This window comes from Lepisosteus platostomus, chromosome 1, assembly GCF_059453375.1.
Source record: "Lepisosteus platostomus isolate fLepPlt1 chromosome 1, fLepPlt1.hap1, whole genome shotgun sequence".
In the NCBI taxonomy this organism is placed as follows: domain Eukaryota; kingdom Metazoa; phylum Chordata; class Actinopteri; order Semionotiformes; family Lepisosteidae; genus Lepisosteus; species Lepisosteus platostomus.
This window is the reverse complement of record NC_142611.1, coordinates 10,986,495-11,010,424: the sequence shown is the minus strand read 5'-3', so window position 1 is coordinate 11,010,424 and position 23,930 is coordinate 10,986,495. Positions and strand designations below refer to the sequence as shown.

The 23,930-nt window shown below is 42.3% G+C and overlaps 1 protein-coding gene across 15 annotated transcripts in view; it reads left to right on the top strand.

Moving 5' to 3' along the window:
- LOC148677678 (amyloid beta precursor protein binding family B member 2-like) overlaps positions 1 to 23,930 on the top strand; it is a 140,067-nt gene that overhangs the window by 81,575 nt on the left and 34,562 nt on the right. For all 15 annotated transcript variants that reach the window (XM_088623457.1, XM_088623468.1, XM_088623437.1 and 12 more), the window contains 2 exons: positions 11,258 to 11,404; positions 13,704 to 13,831. In XM_088623457.1, the coding sequence (XP_088479583.1) occupies positions 11,258 to 11,404; positions 13,704 to 13,831 (275 nt within the window). The remainder of the gene's footprint in view (positions 1 to 11,257; positions 11,405 to 13,703; positions 13,832 to 23,930) is intronic.

The window sequence follows — 23,930 nt, the reverse complement described above, 5'->3', positions numbered from 1 at the left end:
TGTACAGAGAGACTGATTTCACGTGAGCACCATCATTCAGGAGTGTCGGCTTTAAGCCACACAAACAAACAAGCGGACAGTCATAAGCATAGACATTATTTGGAAAGTTTGACGGAGCCAGACCTCCTACAGACCTTTCATGCCATAGAACTGAAAATGTTATACACTGTCGCCTCCCTTTCCATGTGAATTTGGAAGAATCTAGGAGTACAGGATATTTATATAGCATAAGGAGTGGGGGAGGAGTAATTGTTGAACTAAAACTTCAGGTAAGCAGCACATTTAGTTTAGTTGCGAATTGATAAAATTAACCCCCTAAAACTTCTTGTGGGGGTGTGTGAAGAGAGAGATCCTGCAGGAAAAGGGCTGGCTCTCTTCACTGAAACGTTTGTGCCAGTAATTCTGACAGGTCATTGACGTGTAATTGATTTTCTGCTCGTTAACAGCCACCAAAAATCATCAACAACAACAGATGAAGCAGGAATTAAGACGTTGTCTAAAATGCATGTCAATATGCCATCTGTTCAGGGTGATACACAGTTTACACCATTACTGATGATATAATTATATAAATTAGTACATTGAACAGGCCTTGTTAAAGGTTCCAAAGACAAGGCAAAACAACAACAAAAATGCTTGCTGCTGGACAACACTGTTGTTGAAGGATTAGCAATATAAAATTGGAAACTATTTTTGAAAATTGGAAACAGTTTTGATAGGATTAGGTTTCATTAATAACTCCAGAAGCCCCTTAATAAAACTCATTTGTTTGTGTTGATCTTAGTCATACAAACCTCGATCAGACACAAAAGCTGCTCTACATGTAGTTTGGCTTCTGAGCACATTGGTGAGTTGGAATAACAGTGCGCACAAACTGTGAAATCTTCATTATCCAGTTAAGGGTGATGGGTATCACCAGCTTTTTGAACATCCCTCTGAAAAGACTGTTGCACACTTTCCCAGATCATATTGAGACTGTAAACTATATCGTTTTGAGCAAAATGTGCAAAATATGGAGTTGATCTGCATGAGATCTGACAGTAAGGTCCTGTCCAATCTGATGGCTGAAAAATCTGCTAAGTGCTGGTTGCTGTGAGGCCTGAGTTACTCTCTGGGTCAAATGGCGTTTGGTGTAATGCCGAAGGATTTTTCCATTTTGTTTGCTGCTCCTGCCATCTAGTGTGCACATAGAGCATTGCATTGACATCTCCACCTGGACATTTTCCCCTGTTTTGAAACTTCAGTAGAAGCTTTGCTCTTCACCACATGAAGTTTCTTTTTACTCAGTCAGTTGTGAGTTAGCAAACATTTATATTGAACAGTTTGCATTGAACTCAGTCTATTTTGTAGCATCAAGAGTAATCATTCTGAATGACCATACTGTAGTAGTGACATACTAAGAGCATTTAAAATGGTTTCTAAGTGGAAAATATCTCAGCTTTTAAATGCTATTTGAACATGCATACAGATACCCTAGAATTGAACTTGGGAGGAAGTTCCTGTTTTTAGTATTTGTTCCCCTCCGAGCTCAAAAAGTTTGAGGATTCCTAATCAGGTTTTCAGTCTCCCCAAAGATAATCAGAAGCCTTAAGTCCTGAAAGCGCAAGGCAGGGTATAAGAGCATAAGAAGGTTTGCAAATATGGCCCATAAGTGATTTGCTTTGCGTTGGAGTGGGACATGCAAGCCCCATGGTTTTTAGTATTTGTTCTCCACTAAGCTCGACAGTGCACATTCAAGTGCTGCCACCATCTGGAAGTCTGCTGTAATTGCTTCTGCAAGAAAAACCTTTTTGTTTTAAGTAGTCATGAAGTAAAGGATATTATAATCAGTATAATTTGCAAATGTTTGAGCTAAAACTGGTGATCCCCTCCTGCACTCTGAGCATTGTACAGCTTTAAATGTTATGCAGCGTCTCGAGAAAATAATCAACCCGCTGAACAATTGTAAACATTGTTGTTACGACCAGAATAGCTACTGCATTGAAATTAATATGGCACCTTTTCACACTTTTCACACTGCCTTTCACGCTTTCTAGCTGAGACTCAAAGGGTAATCCAGCAAACACGAGGTGGAAAATGTTCCAGATAATTCCCAGAATAGAAAATATCCTCACAGGGCAGTACTGAACAAGAGGGAGGCCGCACGCGTCTTTTTACATAAAGTCCGATTTTCACAAGTTGGAGGGTACCTGTATATACTTTTATATGAAACCTAAAATGTAAGTTTTATTTAATATGCCATTTTGCTTTCCTATGATTTATTTTTTAGTGGTTGAAGCTTTTCCCAATGTATTTCTTTGCTCCAGATTTGAAAAAAATATTTTAGGCAAGAATGGGTAATTCCGGTTTCTCGTTTCTAACCATTTTAATATAGCCTGTAGCTTAGCCTCATATTTAAAATAGCCAGCCTATAAACTGAAAGTTCTAAGTACTGTTTAATGATTAATACTGACCAAGTGTTTGAAGAAGAAGGACATACAGCTGAAGACCAACAAAAAAAAGCTTAACAAAACCTGCTTGTTTTAGACCAGACACTCAAGCTTTGCGACTGGATCCGTTTTTGATTGTCTAGCAAAGAATATTGCCTGGCAAACCGAGTCTTACTGCTTAGTCTTGATACGAGCGTCTGAAGGGAGAATCAGATTCCTCCTCATCTTTCTGTCTAGCCACGAGCTTTATATTTTGTAAAAATCGATTACTTGTTGAGGGTGTGGTAGCAGACATTCTCTGCCAGCACAGAATGATTTAGGAGGAGTCATTACCTTGGGAGCTTAATCTTGACAGGACAGTTCCATTTCCAAGGGGCAGTGCTAAGAAACTAGGTTACCCAGTTTATTTTGAAATAATTTGGTATGGATGCAAAGAATACAAATGCATAGAGTAAGATCCGTGAATTATGATACTGCATGTTTTTACCCTTACCAAAATTCAAGCTGCCTAATTTGATAACCCATCATATAATGGCTTTAAAATAAGCATATACGGTACTGTAAATGCTTTTAAAATACATAATTGTGACCGCATTTGTATGTTCTCTTTATGAAGATTGTGTCACCAGACGCAACATAACGCAGTTATTGCAGTTTTTTATCTGAACATGAATAGTTAATTGTTTAACTCAGCAATTTTAAACACCTCTGAGCCGCAGAAAAAAATATTTCTTTTTCAGACCCTCATAAAGTTTCCACACTATTTCTTTTGAAATGCGTTTTTCATTTCCATGAGCAACTTACTGTGTCCGCACAAATTCTGGAAAACCCTCTTGAACTTCATGCTAGCATCTTTAATTTTGTCCTTCAGAAACCAGAGCTACAGTAACTTTAGAGAGATTGCAAATGAGAGGAGGCTTGTTTTTTTGTCCTGTTTTGTTTGATCAGGTTGTTGCTTGAACAGAAAAGTAAATACGATGAATCCATTCGCTCAGCAGTCGATATTAAAGTTTCCTTGATTTCATTCTGAGCTTCATGGTTTCCACCCTCTGGGGTATCTGGAGTCTCCAACAGCAGGGTGCTCCCATGATGCTCTTGCTTCTTGTTTTATCATCTCTTCTGCAACGAGGTCACTTGCGTCATCACTGACAGATGCGGTTCTCTTACGTAATGCAGGACCATGTGCTGGTGGCTTATGAATTCATTTCTTAAAAGAGATGGGGAGTTCACAAAATCCACTGTCCAGCTCAGTGCTGGAGCTCTGGCATGTTTTCTGCCAAGTCTTATTTTAAAGGCTCACCATTGACCGAATGTTGCTAAACTAATGCCAGTCTATTTCTGTAAAAAGACATTAAGGAGCGCGTGACCATAGGACAGTATTAAACACTTGGTGCATGTACTGTACCCTGTATTAGAGGTGTGGCGTCTTCTAGTTGAATGAAGGCACACTTGCCCCAGAGAGAGCATGATGTCACTTGTCTTGCTAAAATCAGGTCCATCCTAGCTTCCTCAGATCCCAGTGTGGCGGCGTTGGGAGTTGGGTATCTGGCCCAATGCCAAGCACAGCATTACAGTGGCCTGCTAACTGCATGTGGATAAATAATGCAGTACCCATTACAGAGAAACAGAAATATCCTTTCCGAAAAGGCTTCTGAAGCGCTAAAAGAATTTTTAATTCCTGGAGATTGGAGGCTTTCCTTTATCCAGCTTTCATTAAGTGAAATATGCGGTACCTTCAGTTCTCTCGTTTTCCAGAAGTCAGGAGGACTGGATTATGTTTTCAGACAAACTAAAAAGTACTCTGCAGGGTAAAAGTAAAATCGGCAGCAATTAATCTTATTCATGAGGGTGCCCTAAATATGTCTGATGTGGTGTGATGCTGGGGTAATTTTAAACATGCGTCTTATTTATAGCTGTTCATCAGCCTTTAGTGGAAAAACGAAGGTTTGTGTTGTGTCAGTAGGCGAACGGGCTTCTCAGCTGACAGCAGTTGCAGGCATTGTCCTTGTAATTTAAGGTGTAGCTTAGGTGAAAACGTGAAGAACACACTCATTTTAATTGAAATGACACGCGACAAATCTCACACTAGTGGCTTGTGCCAGTGAGTGAATTCCTAGCCAGATGTGGACAAGCTAGCTGTCCAGGGACTTGTTGCTTTGAACAGCGTGGAATGCAGTGTACAGCAGTTACAGAGTGTTAAAGACGCTGCTGTATTTTGCAGTCCAACTTCTGACATCTGTAGTGGGGGCAAAAAACGTACGTGGTTTAAAACCATTGTGTAAAACGAGCAGAGCAGATTTCACTACTTAATGCCTTTGTCTTAAATTTTGCTACCTTACTATTACCGAACAAATAAATAGATATGCTGCACAAATCACCACAAACAGTTAAGCGTCTAACTGAATGTTGCCCATCTTTTTTTTTTTTTCACTCTCCAAGCAGTCTTTAAAGCATATTTGGATTGCTGGAGTTGAAAATGAGGCCAGACCCCATTAGATTCAAGCCTACCGAAGCATAGTTTGTGTTCTAATTATTTATCAGACCCTTGTCGTATCTGACTCTCGCTGGGAGGGAGGAGGAAGTGCTTATGAAGGGTTTTAGCAGAGCCCCGAGTTCCATTTTCCATCTACGATGCTCTATGAACCAATAAAAAATGAATGTAAGTCTGCCAAATGAGAACCCTGTTTTGAAGGGAGCAAGAAGTCAGTCTAACATTTGTGCAACCGGAGGTTTACTTTTCCAAGAGACCAAACGCATAAATAGATTTCTGTATCTTTTTAATTTTAGTTCAGTATTAGGTTTTAATTCCCAATAGAAAAATGATCGACAAAGGCAAGGAAAAGAGCAGACTGGGAGTTCCTGGTGTCTTTTTGTGAACTGGCAGGAAAGTATAAGATGGGCTTTGCCAAACTGCTTAAGACCTTTAATAAGAAGTGTAGAGAATCCATTTCACAATACTTCATTTTGTGTGAATGAGGGAGGAAAATATAGACATACTTCTTGGGGAAAAGGGCTGTTCTCATGCAAACATTTTGTTTTGTTTCTCTGAAAGCGTCTGTTTTTTTAGGAATTATTTCTATGCCGTAGTTTCAAACATTTGTACTTTTTGTAGCACCTGTTTGACTGAACAAGAAAATTAGGTTGAACCGAAACAACTAAACAGTTTTCCTTATAAAATACTTTTATTTTCCACTGCCCTTAAAAGCTGTGTAGTACCTTTTCATAAGGTACAAACATGGCAAGCAGAGAGAGGCTGAACCTTTAGAATTTGGATTCTTTTTTAATGCGCAAGTATACTATATGCCGCTGATAAAAGCCATTTTTTCCCTTTAGAGCTGAGCTGACTTCAGAACAAGAGTTTGAGCAGGGTCCCAACTGATCCAGACCAGCCTGGCTGTAAATTTTCTCAAAATGTCACATCATCTCTGGCGCACACTATGCTGTAGGCAGTATCAGTAGTGACACTGCTCAGAAAGTAGCTTGACAGACTGCTAACTGTGCATTTGCGTTGCTTGTAAGAGCCCAGGAATTTAGAAATGGATCAGATATACCTATACCACCTCCTCACAAATCTGAATTTGATTTATGGAGACTACTTTTGTGCATTCAACAGTCATGTGGCACCACAGAATGGGATATCTACTAAGGATCACAAAAACTAAAAAGGTGTATCCTTGGGCTATGTGTGGTTTTTCAGGCGCTGCTTCAAGATCCATCTCAGACAACGAAAATTGGTCGTTTCCAGTTGGAACCGGTTTCAACAGTTAAAAGTGATTTTCGTCGTCTTTTTAGAATCTCCACCTCTTTCCCAAAACAAATGGCGAAAATGCTCAATATTTTGTTTCTCATTTCTTCGCAAACCAGGAAGGCTCTGTGATCCAGTAAATGTGCTCGACACTGCAGGTGCCTTTCTTCTTGTCTAGTAATTTTCTCTGTTTCAAGAGCCCAGATCATTGTTTCAGGAGAGTTTCGGGCCTCCAGAGTCTCTTTAATGGGAAAAGGCACCAAAACATTAGAAACTTCCGGTAAAGTAAACCTTCCATTTAAATAAAGATAGGTATTTGCTCCGTTTTATGTCTTAAAAGTAGGTATAGTATCCCCTACACATAGTAGTTTCCTTGTGCTTTAATGAGCAACAAACTAAAAATAAAATGAAAACTTTTGTTGCACTTTATGGACCATGGGCTTGAGGGCCTGGAGGCACCAACGTTGCCTGATGTTTTCGTCTCTCAGCTCTCTGTTCTTTTGTTGACACGGTAGCTGAATAATGGGTGAGCGCTTAACTTGGCCGTTTTATTCGTTTTTAGGCAATGCATTTTTCTGAAAAAGTTTTTTTCGGTAAAAGGCTAAACTGATATTACCATTTGGAATGAAAACGTAAGGGACAAGCATACTCCAAGACCAGTGCTGTACCAGACACCTATAACATTCAGAATAACTCTAAAACAGGCTACGTGGGTCGAAAGGCCTTATTTTATTATTCCATTTATATTCCATTTCTTTTTCACATGAGAAGTAATGTCTGGCAGTAATGCTTCTCCTGCATGTATTTTTGGGTGCCAATCACAGTACCAGTTTTCTGTTATTCGATGCGCCACGTTAGCATTATGGTGGATTTCTGTGGCTTTGGAAGCCCATGTTTTAAATGTTTTAAATGCAGGAGCTGGGAGTTGTTATTTTTGGAACACTGCCCTTCCCCCATTCCCCCCCATATGCACACACAAACTTTGCTTCACAAGAGAACGAATTTGGAATTCTGCTGAAAGCTGGTCTGCTTCAGGGACTCGGCTGTAATGAACTTGTTTTAAAGGTGGGAGCTGTGGTTGACTCCATACATATTTGATGCGCAGTCAGAATTGCTTGGCTTTTTGGATGCCTTCGGCTAGCTCCATTGTCCACCCCCCCAGTTTTGTTCCTTGTTTTAAATATTAGTTAAAAGTGTTTCTTGAAATTCTCAGATTTTATATCAACCTTTGGTATTGTCTTTCTGGTCTTGACTGGAAATAGACATGAGACTAGGCTTGACATACTGCATGAAATGGCCTTAGAAAGAAGAGTGTTTTTCTGGGACAGCCTGTGGAGCTGACTGAGTATAAGCTACTGTGTGAAGTCAGTACACTACTGGGTGGACAAGGTCAACATATAAATAAAAATAAGCTTTATTTTATACAGTATAGCCCTTTAAAGGTGGCTTCTCAAAGCGCTTTACAGAATGACAACAGCAAGAACAACAATTAAAAATGCACAATAAACAATAAAAAATAAACAAGATAAACACGATGAGAATACACAGAGGAAACAGTAGATGGTGGTACTAAATACAGTAGGAGCAGAGGGGTAAAGATTGGAGCCGGTTAAGAAAAGGCTCTTCTAAAGAAGAAGGTTTTGAGTTCGGATTTGAAGGAGTTTAGAGAAGGTGATTCTCTGATAGCCTTGGGGAGAGAGTTCCAGAGCTTAGGGGCATAACAGGACAAGGCCCTGTCACCCATAGAGTGTAGACGGGCTTGGGGGACAGTTAAGAAACCAGAATTAGAAGAGCGAAGGTTGCGAGGTGGGGAGTAGGGCGATAATAGATCAGAAAGGTACTGAGGTGCCAAGCTACAGTATGCAGAGCCTTATAGGTGAGCATGAGGATTTTGAAGTCGACGCGAAACTTGACAGGAAGCCAGTGCAAGGACTCCAGGATAGGAGTAGCGTGATCACTTGCACTAGACCTGGTCAGGATTCTGGCTGCCGAATTTTGGACATACTGGAGTTTGTTCAATGTGGATTTAGATACCCCAGCGAGTGGAGCATTACAGCAGTCAATTCGGGAGGACACAAATGTGTTGATCAGCTTCTCAGCCACAGTTAGTGAGAACATACAGTAGCTTCTCTGCAGAATTCACTCTTTCCACAGTTGACTAATGTTTCCGTTCTTCTGAAGTTATATTAATGCTGCAGCAGATGTTACTGCACTTTCGCCAGAGATGGAACTCCCTGCAACTTCTTCTCGTACGGTACAGTGGTCTAAACACAAGGCATCACTCCTCTGCTGAGATCTGTCAATCAGCCCCAGCCTGTTCCCAACTTACTTTTTCAGAAGCATCAGGCTACTCCACCTCCATTTACATCTTGCAGGTTAAAAGACTTTGTAGGGAAGTGAATAATGGAGAGAAAGATATCCGCTGAAATAAACAGAGGTAACCTGTACAGTGAAGTAAAGGATGCTTTATGTGGAGTTACAGAAATGTACTGTGTAATGATATATTTTTGGAACCTCACAACTCATTCTTTAGGGATAATATTTTCCTTAGAAATATTTCTACACTGTTTTGACGTCTTTGAACAGAGAGGCTACTAGTCAGAGCAAGAGAGGGACTTACCTGTTCTGTAGGTATTGTAGCTCGTTGTGGTACGTGTGAGTTTGCTCTCTGTATTGACCAGTGGGTGGCAGTGTTCGCCAGTCTATCTGTATTTTCCAGCTGTCATAATGTGTAGCCACAAATCTGCTTTCATGATATTTCAGAGTGGCCTTTCATACTGCAAAGGTGAGGGAGGGAAGTTAAATTGGTTTGAAATCCATTTTATTTTGGCATCCCTCATCAAAAAGATAACTCCAACATTTGGAATGTTACTCACATTTTATCCCGTCCTGGTCCTGTAGTTGAATTACTCTTCTTTTACTATTTGCTGTGAAAATGGTTCATTTTCTAAAGGTCCAAAATTCCATTTAGAAATATAACGGAAAACCTTTGTCTACTGTGCAGTATTAGGAAGTACATTCGTGAATCTCCAGCCCCTGATTTCCGTGTCGTTCTTATTGTGAACAAAATAAAAGTTTCAACTTCTTATCCTTAGCAGAATATTGATCAGAGCCTCCTGCAGACTTGATGAAAGAGGAAAAAGATCTGACCAGGCTCTTATAGGCACTCCTAAAAATTCGCCTCACCCGTATCTGAGAAGTTACGAGCTTTGTCAAAAGATGGCAGTTTTTCATTTCTCCTGCTTCTCCCTCACAGAAACTCATTTTATTGGGTAGTTCTAAAATTGAGCTGCAGCACTCATCCTGGATTTTGTTTGTTGCAATTTGAAGGTTTTTGTTTGAATATTTAACCGGTACACGGTTATGCTAAAGATGTGGGTCAGAGCTTGTACGCCAAGGACTTCTCAAACATTACCCTGAGTGCACAAAATCAGCTATTCAGCCTGAAAGCAAAGTAGGCGGCCGTTGAAGTTGGAGGCGAAAACACTGAAGAGCTGCTTGATATGATGGCATTCATTAAATTTTAGTTTGTGCTCCTTTACTTGACTCTTTAGTTTAAGGTCCTGTTCTAGTGAGGAAGGGGCAAGACCAGCTTGATCGCTCCCCAAGTTCTTGCACTTTCTGAAAGCAGAGCCCGAGACAGTGTTGGAGTTTTGCAGGGCGGAGACTTTGCTGATGTAGAACAGGCCGGCTTCTTCTGTTTCTTAATATGCATTTGCCTTTCGGAAACCCCCTGGTGGGGCTGAATAGACTGGAGCACAGCAGCGATTTCTTCGTCTGCTGCAGGCCTCCCAACTTCTCTGACCAGCTGCGGGCAGCGGTGGTCCGTTGTACAGAGAGCGCGTCCGATAGATGGGGGTGAGTGAGGACGACTGTCCTCTGGGCTGTCATTAAACTGGAGATGGGACATTGTTTAATCAGCCTCGTGTCCTCGAAGCCCCACAGCCTCTCCCGTTTGGGGGAGAGAGAGTGGGCAGGAGCTGCTTGTCTCTAGTGAAGCAGAAAGAACTCCACCCCGCAGAGACTCCCCCAGGGAACAGACAGAGATGTAGCACAGGGGGGGAACATGGTTGCCATTTTGGAAGAGCTTTTTTTGTCTGACGGATCCTTATCTTGCTGTAAACGTAATTTGCGATTTTAGATTTTGCCTGTCAAGCCTTATATACTGTATGTGCAGAAGTATGAATTCTGTGTTTTGTGGCATTTTGTTGCAGTGCAAGGACAGGAAAGCCAATATTGAATTCACCTCTCTGCGTCTACCGGAACGGTGTTCAAAAGGACAAGCACGGGCTGATAAAAGCCCTGGGTCCTGAAAATGACCCATTCATCATGATATCGACACTGTTTCATCAGTTAGGCCTTGCCCAGCTGCAAGTGGTGTTACTGATTGTTCTGTAGTCTTAATATAGTATTGGCAGCCTTACAGTGATGCTGCATTAGCAAGAGGATGTTAAATGTCATTGTCTAGTGCTCTCATTGACTTTTCTTGCTGCTGGAGTCACGTTCTCGAAGTCCTATGATTTATAAATGGGTTGCACTAAAATAGAGACGTTGGTTTCATCTAAATAAAAAGGAAGCTATTGTGTAATTGCTAGGCTCCTGAGATAAACTGGCAGGTGCTGGTGAAAAGAAAGATTCTGTTTCCTCCTTAGCTATACACCTTGGAAGACTGAACAGCGCTGTTGCCGGTGGTCATGTGTGCAGGTTATTCCTGTTTATCGGATTAAAAGCAGATCTTTAATTAATTCCAGATATGTGGATGTCGGTTCCTGTATAAAGCGCCCCTCACTGATGTCAACAAGCTCCGAAAGTGAAGTTCATTATTTCATGCCTGCAGGTCTGTGACAAAATAAAAATAGTGACAAAAATGGGCAAAGAACTAGCAGAAGTCAGTTCCTTGCCCTTTGGTGATGATGTTTTTACAGACGTGGCTTGAGGCGTTGGCAACTCTGATCTTCAGAAGTGGAGCCTTAATATTTGCTGAGTGGCTGCTCACCAGGACTCTTGTGTTAACGATGTTTTGGGGGATTCTGGGCTGCTGTTACCGTAGTAACAAGCACCTTGCCTCTCTGTTGTCCTTCAGTGCTTTGCGGTGCGCTCTCTGGGCTGGGTGGAGATGGCTGAGGACGACCTGGCCCCAGGGAAGAGCAGCGTGGCCGTGAATAACTGCATCCGACAGCTGTCGTACTGCAAGAATGACATCCGGGACACCGTGGGCATCTGGGGAGAGGTGAGGAGTGGCGGCCGATTATTCCTAACCAGCCGTCGGCCAGCGGTCTCCGTCTTTGGGAGTTCGACCAGAGGAGCCATGAAGGACAACTGCAGTTGGAGCTGCATCTCTTTCTTTGCTAGAGTCTAAATTCAGACCTCAGGGGCTCTGGGATTCTCTGGTTTTTCATTCAGGCTAATACTGCTCCATGAACAATTCACTCCTTGAAATGTGACTAAGCTTTGACCTGGATGTTTACCTGTTGTCTGAACTGAGAACACAAGGCGAGATGGAGCGACTTGGGAAGAAGAGTTCTCGATGTTTTCAGTCCCAGGAAGGGTACAGGGGAGCACAGGTGACTAGCTAAGAAGCCGAATTGTTCCTGGTCACTGGGAGACAATGTTTTGGTTGATTGGTTCCATTGGAGCAGACCAGGCGGTCAGTCAAACTGGTCGACTAACCTTATCCCAGGCTCAGTTTTAAACAACTCTTCTATGAACTGACCTGTGGCAGGCTGTCGTTGGCCCTCTCGTGTTAATTTCCTCTTCCTTGCTTTTCAGCAATAGCATGTAATGTCATCTCTCCTTTTAAGACCCTGTTAGTTTTGGCTTTTCTGAAGTAAATTTCCTTGGAAGGGAGTTCCTGTTTCTGAAGCGGGCAGCATGTCCAGGAGCATTATGCAAATGTGGAGCGATCTGGCCCAAAACCTTGAAGTCTTTGAAGCACTGAGGTGGCAGGAAGGAAGCCACAGTATCGTTTGAGATCCCTTTAATACTGATGCTAAGACTATGAAAATAAGCTTCTCGAGGATGTGGAGTGGAAACAATTTTAAAGAGATGTGCAGTGACTGGTATCTTTGTAGCTTAGTCATTTTGCTGTTGAACAGCCTTAGATGTGGCATCTCAAGACCTTAAATACACGTCTCTGGAAGCGCAGTTTCCTTTCTATATGTTTACCCTCAGGGTGGGCTGTCATCTACACGGAAATTACAGCCTTGAGCCACTGTCTTTTCATGTGGCGATTTACGTTTTTCTGATGTTAGGCAGACAGTCATAGATTTGCCACAGGCCCTACCTATGGGTCCTGAATTTCATTCACTATTATATACAGCGCCCTCCGAAAGCCCTGGTCTGACAAAGTCCAACCCCCCATTTTTGTTTTCCATTCAAGCAATGTGTATTAATAATAATAATGAGCTTCAGTGGGCTACCAGAGCTGCAGAGTGAGAGAGGCTGCCGTCTTTATCATATACATTATGTTCATATAAATGATAAAGAACATGTAATATCGCTTAATTCTGGGGGACTTCCACGCGGATGAAATCATCAATTAAGACGAGTGGGGTTCCAGAGATGGCCGTGCATCTCAAATGATCACAGAAAGTCTGGTGAGCTCAGCTGGTCACGGGTTTCATGAAGTTAGTGCATCCAAGGGCTATCCAACCAAGTGCATGATTAAACATTTACATAAGACTGAATGTGTCCCTATACGGTACTTCTTATCACTCGAACAGAAAGCATGGTTTTGTGAAGACAGTTATTCCGTGTGCAGGTGGTGATCCTTGGGAGAGGCTGAATTCCTCGCGGCGCCGCACCCCACTGGCAGATCCACCAGGGATCGGGCTCGGGTTGGGCCAGTAAAGGCTTTGACCCTTGGGCGGCTGCTCTTGCACGCGATGTTTGCGAGAAACCTGTTTGTCGCTGTGGATTTTGCAGCAGGTGATGGGGAAATGTCTCATGGCAGTTTTGGAGGTGCTCTTCTGCCTGTGGAGTCCGGCCGTCCTCGCCGATAGCCAAGGTGTCCAGAAATGATCAGCGATGGCACATTGTGGGTGTCAAAACAGAAAACAGCTGTTTCAGAAGCGTTTGATTTACCCCGGACGGAGGGTGAAACCAAGAAAGCAATTTTTAATTTCCAGTGGCTGGATGACCCTGATGCCGATAATAAAATATTAATAATGATTCCTTACACCTTTTCTGGACACTCCACTCAAAGCCCTTTACAGGTAATGGGGACTCCCCTCCACCAACATCACCAATGTGCAGCCCCACCTGGATAATGCAACGGCAGCCATAGTGCGTCAGTATGCTCACCACACTCCAGCTCTCAGTGGGGAGGAGAACGGAGTGATGAAGCCAATTCATAGATGGGGATTATCAGGAGGCCATGATTGGTAAAGGCCAGGGGGAAATTTGGCCAGGACGCCAGGGTAACACCCATACTCTTTTCATACCTGTCCTTTATCTTTCTCTCGACACTGTAGAGGCTTGGTGTTCGTTAAATACAGTCGCAGCCTTTATCTCTCTTGCTTCTGTTCCAGGGCAAGGACATGTACCTGATTCTGGAGAACAACATGCTGAACCTGGTGGACCCCATGGATCGCTCCATTCTGCACTCTCAGCCCATCGTCAGCATCCGCGTGTGGGGCGTGGGCCGGGACAATGGCAGGTGAGGGGCGGGGGGCGACTCGAATATGATGCTGATGGACAGGTCCTGCTGATTGCCTCGCCTCAGTCTTCACGACTGTTAAGATTTTTCTTTTCAATTCCTCGCTCTTCTGTCCTGAATGCTTACAAAACGAACGACTCGAGACGGGGACCGTTTCTCTGCTGAAGTGCTGTTTATTTTTTCTGTAGGTATGCAGAGCCTGGTTAAAATGTGTTGGTGCATTACCTGATGTGAATCTGTGGGCCTGTCTTTTGCTTTTTGTGACGTGTGCAAAGACAAATAATTTTTTCTTCATGCTGTGTAGTTTAAATCTAAGGGAAATCATGTATGTACAGTACATGTCCGATGATTATGGAGTGCAAACAGGACTGGCTGTACCGGGGGTTTTGTGTGAAGACCACAAACCCTCCACACTTGTTAAAAAACACATTTTGCTCTATGTCTTCTGTAGTGCTTTTACTCAGTATTTATTGAAGTACTGTGTGTAGCAGAACTGAGAAATGTTGATACATAAGCCAGGGATGGATTGCGTAAATTAATCTTGTCACATTGTCACTTCTTCAGAAGCTGTGAATAAAATGTAGCAGTCAGAACATCTGCCGTTGTTTGAAGGGTTAAGGGACTTTGATAGTGATTTTTAATATGCAAACGCAGCAGGGGAGCATAACCGCACGCCAGAAAAATATCATTTTTCTCTCCTTTTCTTTTTTTGCTCTTATCAGCATGATTGCATTGATTCTTTTTTTTTTCCACCACCAACTGTTAGAGCCTGCATCTTTGCTTTTTCCCTGCAAGATGTGGTGTGAGGGTGCCGTGTGAAATTACAAACAAACAATGGCAGGAGACTTTCCGTCTTTAAAGAAAAAAATCACAGGTTCAAGGGCACTGGTCACATTAGGGCTCAATGCTAATTTAATTTAGCTATTGTGGGCCTTCACGTCCAAGTTGCATTTCCGAAGAAGGCCATGTGTCTCACCCATTCCTGTTCTTTTTATGCGAGTTGGTTAGAAACAATACAATTTTGGAGACGCAGTGGTTGAATTAAATGTTGGATCTGAAAACGAGCACCATGGCACAGTCCTACATCCATGATCCCTGTATGGGAACCTTCAGTGATATCCTAGTCATCGCCTGTGACTCCCTGTTCTTGGCGAATATATGCGAGTTATGAGGAATCATCTGACAGGCCATTGCAGACGGCTGCAATGTTTTGAATACAGTTGGCCAAATCAGTCTTTATACGCATGGTCATTCTAATGAGCTGTGATAAGATAAATATGACACGGCTTGGATTCTTTTCCACTGCCAGATGTTGGCGCCTGGTTAGAAGGTAAAGTATCAAACACACAAACACTCTGAAGAGAGCTCAGTAAATTTCTGAAGATCAGTGGGACATTAAAGACCAAAGACGTTTAAAATATGGATTTGTCATGCTGAAAGACACCCTCTCTTGATTTAGGTGACACTTAATGAGTCGTAGGCTCTTTCTGGGTCTCTTTCACTCATCGATTTCCAAGTCTCTGGTCATTCATTGAGAATGATATCAAAGCGCAGTGGTTCGATGGAAAAACACGCTACCTCTTTTCTAACCATGCTCTGGAGACGTGGGTTCATGTCATTCTGGGGCATCATGAGATGGCAGCCCTGTAAGGAAATATTTTTGGCAACACAGCTTGAAATGCAAAAAAGCTTCTGCGATATACTTTCAAAACACCCATTAACTGTTAACTAACATACACATTGACTGTATTTTCCTTTGGACTCCCAAGTTTTCACACACTCGTCACTGCACGTGCCAAGGGTTGATTTGCAGCAAAAATCTTTAATTTATTCTCTAAGGAATCTGTGGGTTCCTTAGACCATAGATGCAATGCTTTTTGGAACTGGCTTTTTGGAAAAGTGCATGTACATTCGAAAATGAGGAAAGGTTTTACATTGGATTTCAGATAGTCGTTCATATTTCTTAGAAGGGTGAGCTTCTGTATAGTTATGCCTGCATATATCTGTAAATCCCATACAGAGACAGAACGGTTGTGTAGTGCTGCCCCTTAAATGAATGAAAAGATTGAAAAATGTGTGAAGCCTTTAGTAAATTGATAATACTTGATTACAGCAAAGTGACTTTGCAGTGCTGCTCTGGTTAAGAGGGTAAAATGTTTAGCATATTTTTGTAGAAATACTTTTGGATCGCAGTTGTGAGGTGGCGTACCCCGTTTTGTAATGCGTGTTCAACATCTTTCGTATTGAATGTGGAGCATTGATCAGTTTGGTTGGTAAAAGGAGACCTGACACTCTTTGTTGTTAGTAGAGAGTGGCCAGGGTCATGTGGTTTAGTCTGACATGTCTGAAGAGAACTTATGTTAAGTCACTTATGTTTTAAAGACATTAAAATCTTCTTTTGCATGTAGTTCTGGAGAGACAGAGACAGGTGGCATCCCTGATTCTGTTGTATTGTAATGTTCCGTCACAATGGTTGAAGTGCCAGTTTTGATATGGTCTTGTAACAGTATCTGTAGAAATACGCCGGTCGAAGTCAACACACACACACACAGTTGTGAGGTTCAGAAATCATCGTAGCACCTTCATTTACAGTGCAGTGGAACTCAAAACACCACAGCCAAACAAAACCACAACAAATGCCGAAGCTTTTCTGAGCTCCTGACCGCACTTCTCCCTGGAGTCCCTCTCTGTCATGGCCGCACACTCGCCACTTACCAGCCTCCCAGCAATCCGTCAGGCCTCTCCCAGACTCTTCAAAACAAAATAGTTTATTTCGCTCTCGGAGACTCTTCTCAACGCTTCCCAAACACGCAAAGTTTCGTGCTCTCAGAATCTCGCCAATTGAGGCCTTTCTAAAACAGACAGAACTCACAGATCCTTGGTCCTTGGTCAGTCCTTCGCCTTCTCCGGGCGAGTGGTATACACAGGGGTTCTGCCTTCTGCCCCCTCCAGAACTCCCCCAGACTAGACTGACACTGGCAGCTTCCCCTTCCAGTTTTTTAAGCAGCCACTCGTTCCCCCGGAGGGGTCTAGGAATGAGGTCCTTACCAGGCCTGTGCTCTCACGCAGTTTAATGAAGGTGTAATTGGCCACTTACCCCTTAATTACCTTCAGCATAGGGGTAACTTTTAAAAGCCTGTCCTGCCTCCTGTATCCTGTGTCCAAGATTTCCTGAGGCCCAGGTGGCGGCCCTAATTGTGCCCTTAAGGACTGTGGTTATCTTGTGAAGAAGCCTTGCTGTGCGTCTTTCAAGCCACTTACTCTAACCAGAGCAGGTTTTGGCATTTTAACATGCTGCCGAGTGGAGCTGCTGCAGCAGTTAGTCTCTCACCTAATTAAAATGGAGAAGGTCCTGTCCTGTCTACCAATACACGCAGCTTCTAAAACACTTACCTTTTTTCTTTTAGAATTGGCACGGTTAGGTTGAGGGAGTTCTTTTTCAGATCTCTTTAATGAATACATCTGACCTTAACTTCTCCTGGAGGTCAGACCTTGCTCCATAGATACTTGTATGTTTATTGCTTTAAGAAAAAGAATAAAACTGCTGGCGTTTGTTTTGTTTTTTTCTTCTGCTGCCTTTTCAGATCTTGACGCGTGTGCTTTGCTGGCGACTAACAGAGCTATAAAACTAAACCTCACAAAGACCAGCGGCTTTGTTTTCTCCTTCTTTCCAGAGTCAGCTTGGAAGTCTAGTATAGGGGCAGCCATTTAAAATGACTAGAAAAAACAGCTATTAAAGTCCCGTGGTGACAGATAATGTAGCTTTAGGAAAGAATATAAAACCACTAGTACTGGTTTAAATCCAACCCTCACCCACTTTCCAGACTCCAATTACATATCCAGTACTTGATGGCGAGTTTCCATTAGGTACTGCAGATATAAGGAGCCTCTTGTACCCAGTCACCATCGAGCGCCGATCGATGTTGATTGGCAGGTTGTCGGTTGGTTCTGATCGGCGGGGGGGGGGGGTCACAATTTTGATTTCACAGGGGCAGTCCCTGTCCGCCTGCTCGCGCCACTCATGCGGGTAGGAAACGGGCACGTCTTTGAAACTTGAAGAGCCGAAGACAACAGGGGAGTTTTGCAGTACTTTGAAGAAAAGATGAAACGGCAGGCCTCTTTAGAAGTACGAGCAGTAGCTGGATAGTGGGAGGGAGGTGAGGGGATTCAAAGCGCTGAGCACTGTGTCTGCTGTGATAACTTCTTCAGACACTGTGTTCCGGGACGCTTGATAAGTACTTAGTGAGGTAGACAACTGCAAGGTGGGGCCCAGGAGACGAGCACTGTAGGCCGAGAGACGTAGGACAGTACCTCTCACGGCCCAGAGGAACAAAGCTACGTAAAACAAACCAGCTCAGCAACTCAGACTTACAAATTTCTCCACTATCTGTAGGGCCTGTTTTTAAAACAAACTGGGTTATCCTAAGCGTCTGAACTGTGAGTTTATCAAGAACGATTCAGCTACACGTTTATATATTTTAGATATAGGGGGCAGGCTTACATGCCCCATTCAACAACACTGTTTAAAATTTCTCAAAATTGAATTCTAATCTGTGTGCTGTGGATATATACGGACACAAGGCTAAATTATTTGTTTTCGCAGACTAATATGAAGTATGACATTATCAGATTTGCCCGTGAAAATGTTTCACAGAATGATGATTATGATTTTCCCGTGGGATTTACAACGTGCTGTTCTCGACACTGGGAATACACCCACCCCCATAAAGTTGAACAGGATCTTGGTGATTTACTGGCAATTCAGTAAGGACATCTTATGACAGAATGATTCAGAGTTTATTGCATAGTAGCAGAGGTCTCTGACGTGAAATCTCCTTCTGAGTGATGTCTACCTAACCTCTGCCAAGGCAATTTCCTTTTTAAGATTATAAACAATTTCCACAGGTTCATGTGGGTTCGTGTTTCAATTCTGAAGACGTCTCCTGGCTTGACAATTTGTCAGTGCCTTTGAGGATTTTGAATACTTGTATCGGGTCCACTCTTCTCTGTTCAAAACTAAAAAGGTTCAGCCTTCTTGGGTGTAGTGAAGAAATGACTAAATTTCTGTGGACTAGGAACTGGCCAGCATAATTATACCATGAGTGCGTTTCTAGTTAGGCTTCATTTAGAGGTTTTGTAGCACTGAATTTTAGACGGAGCTTGATTTTATTCCGTAAGTGCACAACAGTTTGCTTCAGAGTGGTTTCTTTTAGTACTGTCCTCACTGTCTCTGATTTTGCCTTTCAGTGTTTTGTCATAGTTCCTACAGTTTGTCAGAGTCTGAATTCATCTGACAGGTTGAACGGACGTGATCCAAAATCGATCATTTATGCAAGACAACATTACACAGCATATTAAGTATGCTGGAGACTGAAAAGAGAGCTATCCTTTTGCCAAAATCCAAATAAATTTGTTTTTTCTATGGCTACTTTGAAAATGTTGCCTTTTTGCATGCAGGCTGAATTACCACTGCGCTATCAAGAAGGACTAAAAGAACAAACTTTCCCAAAAGAAAATCAAATGAGGCACAAAACCGACATCACAGATTTGTTCTTCCCCTGGACAATCCTGTCCTGTTGTGTTTCGATACTCATTCTTGCCAGTTGTGTTCTCCAGTGATGACTGGCTCCAGCAAAACTGAACGTGACAAAACCATGACCTACTGGTACCTGCCTCCCACTGGGTGACTCGGGCCAAGACTGTTCTCTCCAGGCCGTAAGGCATTCACATCTTCAGGGCTCAGAAAAGTTACAAGCTCCTTTCCAATAGTAATGGAAAAGCTTTGTAAAAGAAGAGATGTTTGTATTGATGATAAGATATATTATAGAACGAAAGGCTAGAATTGTCCGAGAGCTGTGTTAACAGGCGTTTGTACAGTGCATGGTTATATGTTTGTAGTACAGTATAAACACTTTGTCAGCTAATGAAGGGTCATGTAATGATTTCTTATTGTTTGATTCTGATTCTGACTGGCAAAATATACTGTAAGACTGATTTAAGTAAAGAGATCTGCTGATGAACGTTGAATCCTCTAATGTGTTTGCTTTGAGGCTGTGGATGGAGCAGTCTTTCAGGCTGTTTTTATGTCTCCAGCAAAATTAATTTGACACTTCTGCATATGAGCGAGTGCAGAATTGTGGTTCACTTTTTTTCTAGTGAGGAGTTCTGGGTTTTGAAGACTCAGAGCTCATCTGATGAGTTTCAGTAATCTAAAGCAAGATACTGTATAAAAGGTTCGACAGGTTTACCCATGTAATATTTGTACATGGGTAAATGCTATAGGGTTGCTAGATGGAGTCGTGTGCAAATGTTTTTTGGAGGCTGAAAGCTCAGGAGTTTTCCTAAAGTTAGTGTGATTCACAGGTTGTATGGCAGAGACGCTCATTATATATGAAGCCCTGAAGGGATGAACAGCTTTAGCTTGTTAGTATTTGACTGTTATGTCAGTAGTACTTATTTATGTGAGTCTGATTGCAGTACACTTGTGTATCATAATGGGAAAAATTGTCCTCTCGTAGTTTTAATTTATATAACAGCTTTCATGTCAACATCTCAAAGCACTTTAGAGTAAAAGTAACCATCTTCTCCTGTAACAATACTTTTGCTTATCATTATGTTTTGCTGCATTCAGACAGTAGATCAATGTCTGCCTCAAGTTTGCATGTAAATCTAAGTGGTTGTAATAGCACTAGTTAACACAAAGAAGTTGGATATTTGGACCGAATTGTCACATACAGATGCTCAATACAATAGGTCCCAAAATTGAGCCTTGCGGAACACCTGACAGGTCAGATGCTGTTTGTCCTGTTGTCACAAATTGCACGTAATCAGGAAGATAGGATCTAAACCAACTAAGAGGACCTCCTGAGATGCCAACAGGTTTCTTCTTGCTAGAGGAGTGCAGGATTGATCATGTCAAAGGTAGAAGGCAGGTTCTCAGGTAGCCTGAGTTTAAAAGCTCAAAGAGCTTGTTTGTCATTAAACGGCCTTGAAGCTGGGATGTTACTCCATATACATTAACCCTGGCTAGGAAGAGATGACTTGAAACTCATGACTTGTAATTAGAAATGACTTGTAATTAGACAAGATATCAGGCTATGGTTTTGTTTTTCTTTACAAAGGTGTAGCTGTAACAGGACTGAGAGAAAGTAGCACAATATCCAAACAAAATGATTGGGTGCCTATGGTGGAAAAAAAAATGGGTATAAGCTAAAACACTGCGGTAGGAAAGGCAGCAGGTTTTAGAGGACATTTCAGGTCTACTCTTTGCAGTTTTGTTGAACCTGATTCTGGGTTAAACTTGTACTTTCACCCACATTGCCAGCCCCGTGTAATACCAGAAACTATTCACCACTAATTGTGAAACAAATCATATTGTAGCAGATTCTGGGATTTTGTATCCATGTGGTCTTTGAAGAGTGGAGCTTACACGGCATGCAGTTACTTTCACAAAAGGGATCTGCTGATGAGATTTGTGCACTCACGACGAAAAAAGCTGTAAAGCGATGGGTCAAAAGTGCATCAGCACCTACCGTCGACACTTGGACCAACCAATTGTGAAAGTGTAATTGAGCCAGACTCCTGCGGTGATGAAGGTCATCAGCTGTTCGTTGGATGTCCTTTTCTGGTTTACCGAGGGCCTTGGTGAAGGGCACCTAGCAGAAAACGAGAGGGTGTTTAACACCTTGTCAAAAAGCAGGGCAGTTCTGCCGTGTAGGCAGTATCAGACCCTTTGTGTGAGACGGTGATTCAACAGCAAGTCAGGCGACTTGTTTTAAAAAACTTGAATCCGAGCCAGCCTTTCTCGAATAGCTAGTGGTAGCCTGTGATGCATTGTTTTGGTCTCCGCGAGAGAAAAATGCGTTACAATCTTGTAATGTGTAAAAATACATTCCAGACTTGCTAATAGCCAGTACTGTGCAGGATTCACACAGACCTGATAACAGCCAATGCTACTGTATGTGGGAGAAGCACTGACTTGATAATAGTCAATACTATTATGTGGAACTTGAAAGCACTTTTGGTGCCAGAATTTAGTCATGAACAGTTTTGAATTTTGTCAGGGCAATTGGGCACTTCAGAGCACAACAAAGATTAAAAATGAGAGGAGGCCGTTCAGTCATCTAGCCTGTTTTCGTAGTTAGGAGTTAATTGTTTCAGGGATCAGTTATCCAGCTGTTTCTTGAAAGAAACTCCATGGCTGGGAAGTGTGTTCTATGCTCCCACAAACCTTCGGATAAAGAAGGGCCTTCTGTTTTAAGTGCACGTCAAAGCAGTTTTTACACTTGTGCGTTCTGGTTTGTGTTTCACTGTTGCGTCTGAAGGTGTGTGCCTCTGTGCCTCTGAGGATTGGGAATAGAAAATGGACTTCACCCGGCTTCCTTCTTCACCCTCTCAGTTCTTCCTCTAAGTATCGTCTTTGCTGGTGCTTCAATATTAAAATATTATCCTCTGTTAATATGCTTTAATATTAAAAGCCTTCCTGCCTGTAGTTAACACCATTTGAGCTTCTCCTGCTACGCTGATTTGCAAAATAGCGGTAACTGTCATCAGTCATCTGTCATCTAACAAAACATCACCTCATTTTGCTTCAAGGTAATTATAAGGTAATAAGTTGTTTGTAAGGAGTGCTTGTAAAAAGGCTTTTCTGTTCAGTCAGTGCAGATTGATTTCAGGGGAGCATTGACTTTGTCCGTGTCTACATCAGCCCTCTCATCCAGCCTGTTACTGGTGTGTAGGAAGTGGATACAGAGGGACCTGAGGTGTTTTAAGTAGTTTAGGAAGTGGAGGAATTTTCAGGCAAGGAGATGTTCTGGTCCCTTGGAGCGACAGGCGGCTTCAGAGTTGCATCACTGCTTGTGCAAATTGCATGCGGCCAAGCAAGCAAATATACAGACGTTGATTTCCCTCCGTTCTTCTTCATTTTCCTTTTTTTTCCCTTCACATTCCCCTTCTCCTTTCTTCTTTGTTTTATTCTCTCCATCACCCTTTCACTTGTTACCAGATTTGTGCATTCCAACCCAGTGAAACGAGGGCAGCTCAGCCAGAGACACAGTGGGACTCCTGTATTGCATTACTAATGTCTTTGCGTCTGCAAAGGGGCTCATTGATGCAGCATTTCTTTCCAAATGCAGCTTGATCCTCCTCGCTACTTGTACACCCAAAACACAACCGGTACATCTAGTACTGCGCACAATGCCATGCTTCTCTGAAGAGTGCTTGTTTGCAAACCTTGTGCAAAGTCAGAATAATACTCCCAATACAAAGAAGAGAGAACTGATACCATCTCTGGAATTCCTCGGCCGTTTCTGCGTGAACGGGGCATTTAGTCAAACTGCGAAACTCTGAAAATTCTCGTGAGGCCTTCACTGCAAGAATACAGATTATTTCAACCATTTGCATCCTGCATCAAAATGAGACCCACAGCACAGCCTTTGCTTGGCTGCATCGCGAATGGAAATGTGTCTCTCGTTATCATGCCAAATTCCCCTAATTGTTGCAGTAATGCAGTAGACAAAAATGATTATGAAAGGGAATAATTAAAGAAAAGGCCTATAATAGCATTTAACATTAAAAAATGAAAGAAACAAATGCATCCTACTTTAAAGGAAGAAATCTGGGATATTCAGGAAGAATGCTAGAGGAAATAATCTTACCGCTGTACTAATAAGAATAATTGAAAACTGGATTTTCCAGACTAATTACTCATGTACAAATGTGCTGAGATATTTTAACGTGGATACAACAGATTCTATGGATATGACATTCAGTACAATTTAGGCCAACCTTTTCTTTTAGAGATTGCAATTCAGCTATTTTTTTCTAGGTTTTTTTTTATTTGTAGTGCGCTGTGCGTTTTCTCCACTTTGCTTTTCGAGGCGAGTGGTTTGTTGCTGCAAAACGGACTTTTCAGAGTTGCCCGAGCAAGTTTGCTTGGCGAGATATGTGACAAATGGATGGCAACACAGAATGTCGTGATAAGAAAAAACTTCATTCAGCAGACACTACTCTTTATACTCCAAACTTACCGACAAACGTGCTTAGTGTCGCTCTCTCCTTGTGAGCGTTTCAGAGGCCGAAAATGACCGGCGGTATTTTG